Here is a 14,091-nt window from a genome sequence, read left to right on the forward strand (position 1 = left end):
CCCACGCTGGAGTAAAATGGCACGGCTAACTGCAACCTCTGCCTCCTGGGTTCAAACGATTCTCCTGCCTCAGCCTCCCAAGTAAGTAGCTAGGATTACAGGCACTGGCCACCATGCCCAGCTAATTTTTTGTATTTTTAGTAGAGACGGGGTTTCACCGTGTTAGCCAGGATGGTCTCGGTCTCCAGACCTCGTGATCCGCCTGCCTCGGCCTCCCAAAGTGCTGGGATTACAGGCGTGAGCCACCGTGCCCAGCCCCCATATCTTAATAAGTATGTTGAGACCAGAAGTTCTTTCAGGATGAGGTTCATTATCTTGAAGTTATTTCATTTCATACTTTCTGAAACAGCAGTTTCCTATCTAGAGCACAGCTCCCCAAATGGCAGAGAAAATCTTGGGGTATTTTAAGACAGTGGGTTTCCTCACCTTGCTCTGAAATTCACCAGCAGGAAAGTGAACTAGAGATGGGTTTTGTTTTTGTTTGTTTGTTTGTTTGTTTCAAACAGTGAAAAGGATAAAAGCTGGTGCATCTATATATAGTTAAATTTGTATTTATACCCAGAGAAACATAAATTGGTTTGGAGTAACAAGAAAAAATGATGTAAATCAAGTTCAAGTAGACAGAAATGAAAAAGGCTGAGAAACACTGAGAGAAGATTGCGAATAAAGATAGATTTTCTAAATTTTCAATAATAAAAATGTATTATTTTGTAAAAAGAAAAATTATTCTTTTAGACTATATGAAGACACAGCATGATAAAAAGTGATTACTAATAGTATACTGTTCAATAGTATTATTTTAGGCCGGGCGCGGTGGCTCAAGCCTGTAATCCCAGCACTTTGGGAGGCCGAGACGGGCGGATCACGAGGTCAGGAGATCCAGACCATCCTGGCTAACACGGTGAAACCCCGTCTCTACTAAAAAATACAAAAAACTAGCCGGGCGAGGTGGCGGGCGCCTGTAGTTCCAGCTACTCGGGAGGCTGAGGCAGGAGAATGGCGTAAACCCGAGAGGCGGAGCTTGCAGTGAGGTGAGATCCGGCCACTGCACTGCACTGCAGCCTGGGCCACAGAGCAAGACTCCGTGTGGGGAAAAAAAAAAAAAAAAGTATTATTTTTTAGTGCGATATGAAAACTAAAATACTTCAATTATGATAAAAATACAAAATAACAAAATTCCCTGCTTACATATTCTCAACTTCCTTCCCTAATAAATCTTTTTGTAACTTGTTAAGAAGAAAAAGGTAGGCTGGTGCAGTGGCTCACGGCCTGTAATCCCAACACTTTGGGAATCCGAGACGGATGGATCACTTGAAGTCAGGGGTTTGAGACCAGCCTGGCCAACATGGTGAAACTCTGTCTCTACAAAAAATACAAAAAAATTAGCCAGGTGTGTGGCATATGCTTATAATCTCGGCTACTTGGGAGGCTGAAGAGGGAGGATCACTTGAACCCGGGAGGCGGAGGTTGCAGTGAGTTGAGATCTCACCACTGCACTCCAGTCTGGGTAACAGAGCAAGACTCCATCTCAAAAAAGTAAAGAAAAAGAAAAAGGTGGCTGGGCGCGGTGGTTCATGCCTATAATTCCAACACTTTGGGAGGCCAAGGGGGGTGGTTCATCTGAGGTCAGGAGTTCAAAGCCAGCCTGGCCAATAGGTGAAACCCCGTCTCTTCTAAAAATACAAAATTTAGCCAGGTGTGATGCATGCCTGTAGTCCCAGCTACTTGGGAGGCTGAAACAGGAGAACTGCTTGAACCTGTGAGGCGGAGGTTGCAGTGAGTCAAGATCGTACCATTGCACTACAGTGTGGGCAACAAAGTGAAATTCCGTCTCAAAATAGTAATAATAATAATAAATAAGGTAAGACAGCTTTCCTTTCCATAACAATTCCCAATAGAAACAGACTTAAATACTAAAATGGCTAGGGAAAAAAAAAAAAACAGCAGCAGCCACCTAGAGAATTTGAAAATTATGTTACCTGAACTTATGTGGTTCAATATATTCAGACATATACTGCAAGACTTCTACAGATCCAAGGTACGAGGAAAAGAATGACAGATGAAAGCTTTAAATGGGAGGTCCTTCCTCCAATATATCAAATTTCTTCTCCATGTTTCAGTCTTATTACAGACTTGAATTTCCCCCCCAAAAGTTAACTCTGAAGGATTTACATTATATAGCACTGAAAGTTGTTGAAGCTTAAAAATGCCAAGGCAGAAGTTTGTTTTTTATTCTAGTCCTATCTATTTGGAAAGGTTTAAGGGCTGACCTGCCTGAGAGCAACAAGAACTGACTGAATGGACCTTCCTCATCAAGAATTCTGACCAAACAGCATATTCTAGAAAGAAACCTCTACAAAGAAAGCAGCTAATCTCTGATATTTGCTCATTAAGGACCGCTACTTCTTTTGATACTGCCCTAATGCTGGTTTATTATGTAAAAATACACCCCGCTGTCAGAACCATGACCTAAAGGTTTAATGAAAAGGCTGGGCCCAAATCAGCCAGGAAGCAAAAAAGCAGCAGATCAACTTTATGATATCTTTGTCTCTTGCCATATGGTGCAGGGAAATAAAGATCCTTTAATGAGGAATTCTGACTCATAGTATGAGACTGCATTGTAACCAGCAGGGCTCCAAATAATATATCAACATCTGATCTAAATCATTAAATTTTAAAAAGGCACTCCCAAGAAGAGAATGCAAAATCCCAATGCCACTTTCAGATAGAAGGCAACATACTCTCACGTTATGAATTTAGTAAGTGATCTGCATAGCTGAAATGACTCTGAAACAGAAAAACCACAACCCAAAATAGCCTGAACACTTTTGTTATCTCAAACAATGGGCAGTTAGCCATTCATTCCTTTCTCTTAGTATATATTTCACTTGTTTCAGTCAAAGCCCATTATAAATTCCATGAGATGGTTCAAATTTGGCTATACCAGATATTTGAAAGCTGGGGATGGGAAATATTCATTGTACAATAATTCCTAATGCTATATGTTATAAATAAAAATAAATGATATGCATATGTTCATTTAATTTAAAATTTTAGGCCGGGAGCGGTGCCTCATGCCTGTAATCCCAGCACTTTGGGAAGCCAAGGTGGGTAGATCACCTGAGGTCAGGAGTTCGAGACCAGACTGGCCAACATGGTGAAACCCCATCTCTACTAAAAATACAAAAAAGTAGCCTGCCATGGTGGTGGGTGCCTGTAATCCCAGCTACTTGGGAGACTGAGGCAGGAGAATCACTTGAACCCAGGAGGCAGAGGTTGTAGTGAGCGGAGATTATGCCACTGCACTCCAGCCTCGGCAATAAGAGTGAAACTCCATCTCAAAAAAAAAAAAAAAAAAATGTAGGCTGAGTGCAGTGGCTCATGCCTGTAATCCCAGCACTTTGGGAGGCCAAGACAGGTGGATCACTTGAGGTCAGGAGTTCGAGACCTACCTGACCAATATGGTAAAACCCTGTCTTTATTAAAAATACAAAAATTAGCTGGGCGTGGTGGAGCGTGCCTGTAATCCCAGGTACTCAGGAGGCTGAGGCAGGAGAATCGCTTGAACCCGGGAGGCGGAGGTTGCAGTAAGCCAAGATCGCCCCACTGCACTCCAGACTGAGCAACAGAACGAGACTCTATCTCAAAAAAAAAGAAAAAAAAGTATATTGCATACCTATAACCCAGACAGGCATATCGTCCCTGCCACTGAGGAACCTACAACTTAGTGAGATGACAAACACTGAACCAGTATGAGTGTAATAAAAGAGCATCTCCATGCTATGCTGAACTATAGGCTGTGGATAATGAGGATATTCCTATCCTACCCATTTCCTAAGGGTGCAGTGAAAGACTGGGAAGTTGTCAGAAGGCTCTTAAAATGACAATCCTGGCCAGGCACACTGGCTCACATCTGTAATCACAGCACTTTGGCAGGCCAAGGCAGGTGGATCACTTGAGCCCAGGAGTTCAAGAACAGCCTGGGCAACATGGCAAAACCCCAGTTGGATATTTGTTTAAATACTACTAAAAATACAGAAATAGTCAGGCATGAAGGTGTAAGCCTGTAGTCCCAACTACTCGGGAGGCTGCGGTGGTAGGATCAATGCCCAGTGGGTTGACACTACAGTGAGCCCAGATTGTGCCACTGCACTCCAGCGTGGGCAGCAGAGCGAGACCCTATCTCAAAATAAATAAATATAAATAAAAATAAAATGACTATATATAAAACATAAACACTTCATAACTATACAAATGATGAGTACTTAAATAAGTACAGGTTGAATATCCCTTATCCGAAATGCTTCAGATCAGAAGTGTCTCGTATTTCAGATTTTTTGGATTTGGGAATTTTTGCATATATATCATGAGCTATATTGGAGATAGGACTGAAGGTTAAACACAAAATTCATTTATGTTTCATATACACTTTATACACATAGCGTGAAGGTAATTTTATATAATAGTTGTAATAATTTGTGCATGAAACAAAGTTTTGACTTCTACCCATCACATGAGGTCAGATGTGGAATTTTCCACGAGTGGTGTCATGTCAATACTCAAAAAGTTAGATTTTGGAGCATTTCAGATTTCAGATTTTCAGATTAGAGATACTCAACCTGTGTATGAAATAACCAGGCTAGTCTGTTTTTAAACAAATATCCAAGAAATAGTAAAATTCAAATGAGTCCTATAAAAGTAGTTTGTCCTACTGTTGTCCTTACTCCAGGACTGTAACAGGAGGACCCAATCTAAGCTACTGTTGCTGATACCAGAAGACTTTTGCCCTCTTACTTTGTCCATTTAGAGTTACACGAGCTCTATTTATAGAAAAGCTTTAGAAAAGCCAAATTTTCCACTGTGTGGATGTAAACAAACATTTAAGTTGTAGTTCCATTAAAATTTAAACATAGTTGTAGAAACATATACAGTCAGCCCTGCATACCCTTGAGTTCCACATATATGGATTCAACCAACTGGAGATCAAAAATACTCAAATAAAAATAAAAATAGGCTGGGCATGGTGGCTCACACCTGTAATCCCGGCACTTTGGGAGGCCAAGGCCAGTGGATCACCTGAGGTCAGGAGCAGCCTGAGTAACAAGGTGAAACCCCATCTCTACTAAAAATACAAAAATTAGCCGGGCATTATGGTGGGTGCCTGTAATCCCAGCTACTCAGGAGGCTGAGGTGGGAGAATCTCTTGAACCTGGGAGGCAGAGGTTGCAATGAGCTGAGATCGTGCAATTGCACTCCAGCCTGGGTGACAGAGCGAGACTCCTTCTCAAAAAAATAAATAAAAATAAAAAACAATAAAACAATAAAAATAAAAATTTAAAACAATACAGTATAACTATTTATAACATTTACATTGTATTAGGTATTACAGTATAAGTAATCTAGAGATGAAAAAGTATACAGGAAGATGTGCATAGGTTATATGCAATTACCACACCACTTTATATAAGTAACTTGAGCATCTGCAGATTTTGGTATCCAAGGGGGGTCCTGCAACCAATCCCCCATGGATACTGATGGATAACTGCCCATCTCCAAAAATCTTCTGTTCTCTCAGTCACATGAGTAAATGTTAAAAATGATTGGAACAGGCTGGGCATGGTGGCTCACGCCTGTAATCCCAGCACTTTGGGAGGCTGAGGCAGGCGGATCACAAGGTCTGGAGATCGAGACCATCCTGGCTAACACGGTGAAACCCCGTCTCTACTAAAAATACAAAAAAAAAAAAAATTAGCCGGGCGTGGTGGCAAGTGCCTGTAGTCCCAGCTACTCGGGAGGCTGAGGCAGGAGAATGGCGTGAACCAGGGAGGCGGAGTTTGCAGTGAGCCGCAATCATGCCACTGCACTCCAGCCTGGGCAACAGAGCAAGACTCAGTCTCCAGAAAAAAAAAAAAAAAAAAAAAAAATTGGAACAAAATATATTTCTGTCTCTGGCAGGGTGCAGTGGCTCACACCTGTAATCCCAGCACTTTGGGAGGCCAAGGCGGGTGGATCACATGAGGTCAGGAGTTTGAGACCAGCCTGGCCAACACGGTGAAACCCCGTCTCTACTAAAAATACAAGAAATAAGCCAACTGTGGTGGCAGACGATTGTAATCCCAGCTACTCAGGAGGCTGAGACAGGAAAATCACTTGAACCCAGGAGGCGGAGTTTGCAGTGAGCCAAGATCGCACCACTGCACTCCAGCCTGGGCAACAGAGTGAGACTGTGTCTCAAAAAAGAAAAAAAATACATCTATATATAGATACAGATATCTGTCTCATTCTTACATGTCTTTTGATGTAGGGACAGTTTTATAAATGAAACTTCATGATTCCCCAAGGAATCTACAAAGTTATTTTAAATATGATTTCATTCTAATAGGCTTCAAGCTAAGCAGTCACATATACCACAAAAACTCTTTATCTGTTTTGCAGGCATATTTTTGTGCTGATCTGTGTCTACTCTAATTTCTCAAAAAAGAAATGCTATGGGTCAGGCACAGTGGCTCACGTCTGTAATCACAGCACTTTGGGAGGCCAAGGAGGGTGGATCACCTGAGGTCAGGAATTCAAGACCACCTTGGCCAATGTGGTGAAACCTAGTGTCCACTAAAAATACAAAAATTAGCCAGGCATGGTGGCGCACACCTGTAATCCCAGCTACTCAGGAGGCTGAGGCAGGAGAATCACTTGAACCCAGGAGGTGGAGGTTGCAGTGAGCCAAGATCACACCACTGCACTCCAGTCTGGGCAAGAGTGAGACTCCATCTCAAAAAAAAAAAGAAAAGAAAAGACATGCTGTGAAATTGGGTGTGGCTGTGAAACAAGCTTACCTTCACATCATTCTTCTCATATAGGCCATTCATGTAGGCCATGCTAAAGCCAGGGTCTAAACAGATACTGTTGCCAGGCCTAGGACAAATGGAACCTCTATGACTAACAGCATTCCTGTTGCTTCTGATTCTAGGTGGGAAACTTCCACTGATATTTAACAACTTTGCTCTAAGTAGATGTGGAATGGTGGTGTGAAAAAAAGCAGAGGCGCCGGGCGCGGTGGCTCAAGCCTGTAATCCCAGCACTTTGGGAGGCCGAGACGGGCGGATCACGACGTCAGGAGATCGATACCATCCTGGCTAACACGGTGAAACCCCGTCTCTACTAAAAAATACAAAAAGCTAGCCGGGCGAGGTGGCGGGCGCCTGCAGTCCCAGCTACTCGGGAGGCTGAGGCAGGAGAATGGCGTAAACCCGGGAGGCGGAGCTTGCAGTGAGCTGAGATCCGGCCACTGCACCCCAGCCTGGGCGACAGAGCGAGACACCGTCTCAAAAAAAAAAAAAGCAGAGGGGCTGGGCATGGTGGCTCACGCCTGTAATTCCAGCACTTTGGGAGGCCAAGGCGGGCAAATCACGAGGTCAGGAGTTGGAGACCAGTCTAACCAACATAGTGAAACCCCATCTCTACTAAAAATAGAAAAATTAGCTGGGCCTGGTGGCGGGCACCTGTAATCCCAGCTACTTGGGAGGCTGAGGCAGGAGAATTGCTTGAACCAAGGAGGCAGAGGTTGTGGTGAGCCGAGATCGTGCCACTGCACTCCAGCCTGGGTGACAGAGCGAGACGCCTTCTCAAAAAAAAAAAAAAAAAAAAAAAAAAAAGCAGAGGACCTGGAACAACTGACCACAGGTCAAGTCCAGGCTAACTAGCTGTGCCACTGTGGGCAGGTTACTTAATTTCTCTGAACTACAGTATCCTCCCTCATCTGTAAAACGGAGACCACCACTATACCTACCCACAGATTGCTATGAGATTATAAATATGAAAGTATTTTATGAGCTATAAATGATCATATAAATATTCTTTTTATTTACTGTATTTTTTTCCTTAGCATAGGAATTATATGTTAATTTTCAAAAATTGGAAAACACAGAAAAATATTAAGAAAAAAAATCACTCACCCAAACATTGTTATTTATTTAACTGAAATAAAGTCTAATATCAACTGAATTTTAAAGCAAAAATATTTTCAGATGTTAATACTAATAATTACAAATGATAAAATTAACTGCTGACCTCCTTTAAAGATTAGAGTAGGCTGGACACAGTGGCTCATGCCTATAATCCCAGCACTTTGGGAGGCTAAGGCCGGAGTATTGTTTGAGGCCAGGAGTTCAAGACCAGCCTTGGAAATATAGTGAAACTCCATCTCTACAAAAAAAATTTTTTAATTAGCCAGGCGTGGAGGTGCACCCCTGTAGTCCCAGGTACTAAGGAGGCTAAGGTGGGAGGATCTGTTGAACCCAGGAGTTTGAGGCTGCAGTGAGCTATGATCATACCACTGCACTCCAGCCTGGACAACAGAGCAAGACTCCATCTCTAAAAAAAACAACAAAAGAAGAGCAAAGCAGTCTTTCCCATTTATCAGTGTAAAGTGAAGATAATACTGCTATTTGTCCCAGACCTGGTCCCAAGAGCATATAATATACGGATGAGGCCCATAAAAGTCAAGGCCACAAAAACTCCCAAAATAAATATTTCATGAGCCCAAGGAGTACTTACAACACATGCTCTCAGATGCATTGGAGAAAGCAAAGTATCTGAAGCCCCATTAATAAAACTTGCATGATTTTAATGTCACATCACAGACTGACATATTTCAATGGGCCACTTTAATGAAAAAAAGAAAAATGTATATACCATATTACAAAGTACTCAGTCTAAGACTTGTGACTTTTTCACACTGCCTGCTGAATCTAAGCCTTCTTAGAATTTATTGTGCCCCTCCCTATTTTTCCTTTCCCACCCTTCCCTTGACTACCTCCTCTTCCTTGTTTCATTATTGAATCGGACTCACTCTCTGTGTTTAAAACTGCCTTAAATAGAGTTTTAAGTGGTACATGCCTGTAATCCCTGCTACTTGAGAGGCTGAGGCAGGAGAATCACTTGAACCCAGGAGGCAGAAGTTGCAGTGAGCTGAGGTCACGCCACTGCACTCCAGCTTGGGCTACAGAGACTCCATCTCAAGATAAATAAATAAATAAACACTCCCACCCTACCCCCTCCCTAAGTGTGGAGTAAAAGTGATGACCCAGTTGCTATATATATATATATATATATATATATATATATATATATATATCAGTGACCAGACTACTTTGCTTAACAAATACACATGAAATTACAAATCCTAATGAGTCCTGCCCCCATAAAATTAAGTAATATCTTTTTCTTTTTTTTTTTTGAGACAGAGTCTTGCTCTGTGGCCCAGGCTAGAATGCAGTGGCACGATCTCGGCTCAGTGCAACCTCTGCCTCCCGGGTTCAAGCCATTCTCCTGCCTCAGCCTCCCGAGTAGCTCGGACTACAGGCACAGGCCACCATGCCCAGCTAATTTTCGTATTTTTAGTAGAGACGGGGTTTCACCATGTTGGCCACGATGGTCTCAATCTCTTGACCTCGTGATCAGCCCACCTCAGCCTCCCAAAGTGCTGGGATTACAGGCATGAGCCACCAAGCCTGGCCAAGTAATGCCTTTCTTACCACATCTCTAAACATTCAAATCTCATCTGTCTTTAAGACCCAACTCAATGTTATATCCTCCATGAAGCCTCCCCTGATTCTCCAATCAAAAGTAATCTCGTCTTCCTCTGACTTTCCATCATACTCTGTTTCCTCAGTGCCACTTAAGATTTCCAATTCAGTATCATACTGATTGTGTCAGGCATCACACTTATTGCTTTGACATTTGAAGGGGTCTCAATAAAAACCTGCTTGATAAGTGAATGACTATGTACAACAATTGAGAATTTCATCTTCATCTAGTAAATTTTAATTATGGAAATATCCAAAAGTCATTTAGACTCAAGAACAGTAAATGAAGTAGTTGAGCTCAAGAATGCTTACTTCAGTCAAAATGTACATTTTATGACCAAAATAAGACTAATTTGGCATACGTATGTAAATAATCTGAAAGAAATTCCCAAAGAAAAGCACTGGAATAAGGATATAACCTCCCAAAATAACTCCAAATAAATACCCAGATTATATAAATTCCAGAAGATTTGTTCTAAAATCAGTTTCATTATTTTACAGTAATACAATGTTTCTTTCCTAGCAAATTCAGAGTTCAATTATCCAGTTCTATTATTTCTTCTTCTAATATATTTCTGATTAATTCCTTCTCTATTTTCCCTGCCACTCACAAGTCCAGACCTTCATTTTCTTCATAACCAACCAATTTTAAAAGCTTCTCAATTTGTCTCCCTTCCCATAGTTCCTTCAACAATATTTACTGAGTGATCCCATGTGCCAATTTTGAGGGCAGGAACTGAGGACCATATAAAGAAATATCAGGCCAGGCACACTAGCTCACAACTGTAATCCAGCACTTTGAGAGGCCAAGGCGGGAGAACTGCTTGAGCCCAGGGATTTGAGACCAGCCTGGGCAACATAGCAAGACCCTGTCTCTATTTAAAACCAAAATAAAATTTTTAAAAAAGAGATAAATATCAGACAAGGCCTGACCTCCAGGAACAATCTTGAAGCATGTACAGAATCCACATATTTAACGATCACAATTGGCACCAAGGATGTGAAGCAATGGGTAGGTCCTCTGGCCTCCCCAAAACACACTATACTATTCTCACACGCCATTCTCACGCAGTCTTTCTCACACACTATTCTCATCCTCCTCCCTCTCCTGCTCTCTTTGTTCATCCTATTGGATATGGCCTGTGTTACACTGCCCATATGTCACACACCAACTTCATCTCCAATTTCTCTCCAACTTGTCTCCTGAGCTGCAATGAAGACGATGTACTTGCTATAACCTGGAAGTGACTTACTCACAAGTACCTTTGTTCATGATTAACTATTTATCAGCACAATCCGCCCTACTTTGTCTCTGCTAACCCATAGCTACCACCAATCTCAAGTGCCCTCTTTTGTATGTGTTGGAAAGTATATAACTTAACTACATATCATTGTTTTCATCTTATAACCTTATGTCTTTTGTATTTGTCTCACAGTGTGTATTACAGTGTTTCCTAACTAAGGGCGTATATCACAATCACCTATGGAGCTTCTTAAAAAATACAAAGGCCTGGCCGGGCACAGTGACTCACGCCTGTAATCTCAGCACTTTGGGAGGCCGAGGCAGGCAAATCACAAGGTCAAGAGATGGAGACCATCCTGGCCAACATGATGAAACCCCGTCTCTACTAAAAATACAAAAATTAGCTGGGCACGGTGGTGCACACCTGTAGTCCCAGCTACTCCAGAGGCTGAGGCAGGAGAATCGCTTCAACCTGGGAGGAGGACGTTGCAGTGAGCCCAGATCATGTCACTGCACTCCAGCCTCATGACAGAGGAAGGCTCCATCTCAAAAACAAACAAACAAAGGCCTTTAGCTACTTGGGAGGCTGAGGTGGGAGGAATTTTCTCAGCCCAGGAGATGAAGGCTGCAGTGAGCTATGATCACGCCATTGCACTCCAGTGCCTGCATGACAGTGAGACCCAGTCTCAAAAAAAAAAAAAAAAAGAGCAAAATACAAAGGCCTTGACCCTTGGAAGCTGGACATCTTTATTTCTAAAAAGCCCCACTGATGATTTTCATGCACACTCTAAGCTGAGAACCACTGATTTATTGCAATGTTTTCCATATAGCAGACATTCAATGCTTATTAATTCATGGCATGGAAGTCCATAAATAACTTTTCTCTAAATAGCCTAACCAGATATCAACCCCTAGACTACACTAGCTCTGTTCCAAGTGCAACATGTGGTTTTAAGATTTCATTTCCTGAAGTACTACATGGAGAGACACTATTACCTTGTCTCTTTACATTGTTTCCTATTTGTTGAAAAATGGAGGCCTGGAATGCAGCCATGTTAGACAACACTACATAAGAATGTACTCTGGAGTATTCTGTTCAAATTAGTTATAAAAAGAAGAACAATGTACAAGTAGACATTGTGAATGAATACAGCATTCTTACTGAATGAATAGATTCTTACTAAAGCTATACAGAAGAAAGATCAGGAATTTGGACGGCGGTGTCACCCTGTCTTCCTAGCTGTCAGTCTCCTAAATTGCTTGAGACAGTCCAGGGACCCCTGAAGACCGAGGAAGACTTTCAGCTGCTAAAGAGCCTCTAAGTGCACTGAGGAGCTCAAATCAGATAAGTAACCCAAGCCCCACCCAGACAGACCCACAGTTGCCTCCCAACTGCCCTGAACACACTATTTACACAGCTCAGTGGGGGAGCAGTATGAACTTTTTCCAAAGTTGTTCCTCACATGCAGGACCAGTCTGAGTCACCCACCCAGGGTGAGAAAGAAAAGTGTGACATTAGCCAGGGGAGTGTTGGGAGACTGGTCTCAGCACCTCTTTTTTCCCATTTCAGACATGGGCTCCTCCTCCTCCAGGAATCACCTCGGTTATGAGTCACAGCTGTGGGTTACAGGGGTCTGCGGAGCCACCAGGAAAGTTGTGGATGGGGAGGGGATGCCCCAGCCTTCTCTCCGGCAGGGGCGGCAGATCCCAGATTCCACAGGCCTCTCCCAACAGCTCCATCTTGCTTCCTGCCAGGAGGAGGGGCCAAGGAGGGCCCCCGAGTCTAGAAAGGCCCCAGTGGGAGGAGGCCGTTTGACAGCAGGTAAAGCCAGGTGGAAATGTCCACAGGAGGGAATGAAAGGAAGGGCAGCAGGGCTGAGCGGAAGGAAAAACAGGGCTTGTGGTCACGAATAACTGCATAAAGGTGTGAGGGTGACAGAGGAGTGAGCGTAAGTAAAACGCCCAGGAGGGAGGAGGAGGCGACGGAGAGTGAGGCAAGTGAATAAAAGGGCGGAATATAGGGAGCTCTGGGGAGCGGGGGTGGGCGAGGCGGATCTCAGGGTGAGGGGCAGAAGTATTAGAAAGGAGGACAACGTGGCTCAAATAAGGATCCCTGGAAGAGAAGGCAAGGGATCCGTGGGAGGGCCCGCTCTCCCTCCCCCACAGCCAGATCGAGGAGGCCTAAAAAGGCGCTGAGAGCGAGGAAGTCAACGTGGGGGCGAAGCCTGCGCGGGGCAGGGACCCTCGGACATCCCAGCAACTCTCATTTATTGGGTGCCTGCTGTGGGCCACACGCCGCGCGAGGCACTCCACAAATAATACCTCGCCGGATCTTCACGACAAGCCCGCCAGGCAGCCTTTTCCATGACTGCTCCCATTTTATAGATGAGGACACTGAGGCCGAGAGAGGCTCAGGACTCGCTCAAGGTCACAGGGCGGAGAAGAGGCCATTCGAACTCTCGGCGCCTGGCTCCGGAACCCACGCGGAAAGTCACGGCCAGCTAGCCGGCCGCAGGCAGCCGCGACGCGGGCCGGGACCCGGGGGACACCTCCCGCGCCCGCTCCCGCGCCAGGCCCTGCGCGCTCACCCGGACGAGGTTGCTGACGGCCGCCTGCACGGCGGCCACGGGCGCGGTGAGGTCAGGAATGGCTTTGCCGTCCACCTCGCCCTCCTCGTGCATTATCACCAGGTGGGAGATCTGCTGTGCCACCGGCTCCAGGATGCTCTCGATCGTGCGCGTATGAAACACCGGCATCGCGGCGGCGAGCGGGGCGGCGAACCGCGGGCGACAGAGAAGTAGGATCCACGGGGCCGGGAACCGGCGAAGAGACAGACTCTGAGCAGCGACTACAGAGTCGGGGCTTCCCTCCGCGTAACCAGCCTCACGGACTCTCCGCCCCCTCTCGTCGCCGCGCCCAATGGCAGCACCGCTCAGACCTGGGCCGCCACTCCTACTGGTCCCTTTTCGAGATGCTCCACCCCAGCCACCGCGCCGCCAAACCCCGCCCTTCCCCCATTCCCAAGGGAGGGGCCTGGGATTGGGGCTGAGCCGCCGGGATTGCTACCGGATTCCCGAGCCCTAACGCCGGGCGCTCCTTATAAGGGCATGGTGGGAGCGGAGCGGACGGCTGGAGCCGGCTGGCCCCGCCCCCGGGCCGCCTCCCGCCTCGGATCTGGGGAGCTCCGCCCCTCTGCAGAATCACCTCAGCTGGGCGGGGTCTCCTCACCTCAGGCGGTGCTTGAGTCTCAGGAGACCAAGGGGT

The 14,091-nt window shown here is 44.9% G+C and overlaps 1 protein-coding gene across 2 annotated transcripts in view; it reads right to left on the reverse strand.

The window, feature by feature from the left end:
- Positions 1-13,677, reverse strand: part of VCL (vinculin) — a 126,507-nt gene extending 112,830 nt beyond the window's left edge. For both annotated transcript variants that reach the window (XM_015147272.3, XM_015147270.3), the window contains exon 1: positions 13,416-13,677. In XM_015147272.3, the coding sequence (XP_015002758.1) occupies positions 13,416-13,583 (168 nt within the window). In that variant the 5' untranslated portion in view covers positions 13,584-13,677. The remainder of the gene's footprint in view (positions 1-13,415) is intronic.
- Between the last annotated feature and the right edge of the window lie 414 nt (positions 13,678-14,091).

The sequence above is a fragment of the Macaca mulatta genome, chromosome 9 (assembly GCF_049350105.2).
Source record: "Macaca mulatta isolate MMU2019108-1 chromosome 9, T2T-MMU8v2.0, whole genome shotgun sequence".
NCBI lineage: Eukaryota > Metazoa > Chordata > Mammalia > Primates > Cercopithecidae > Macaca > Macaca mulatta.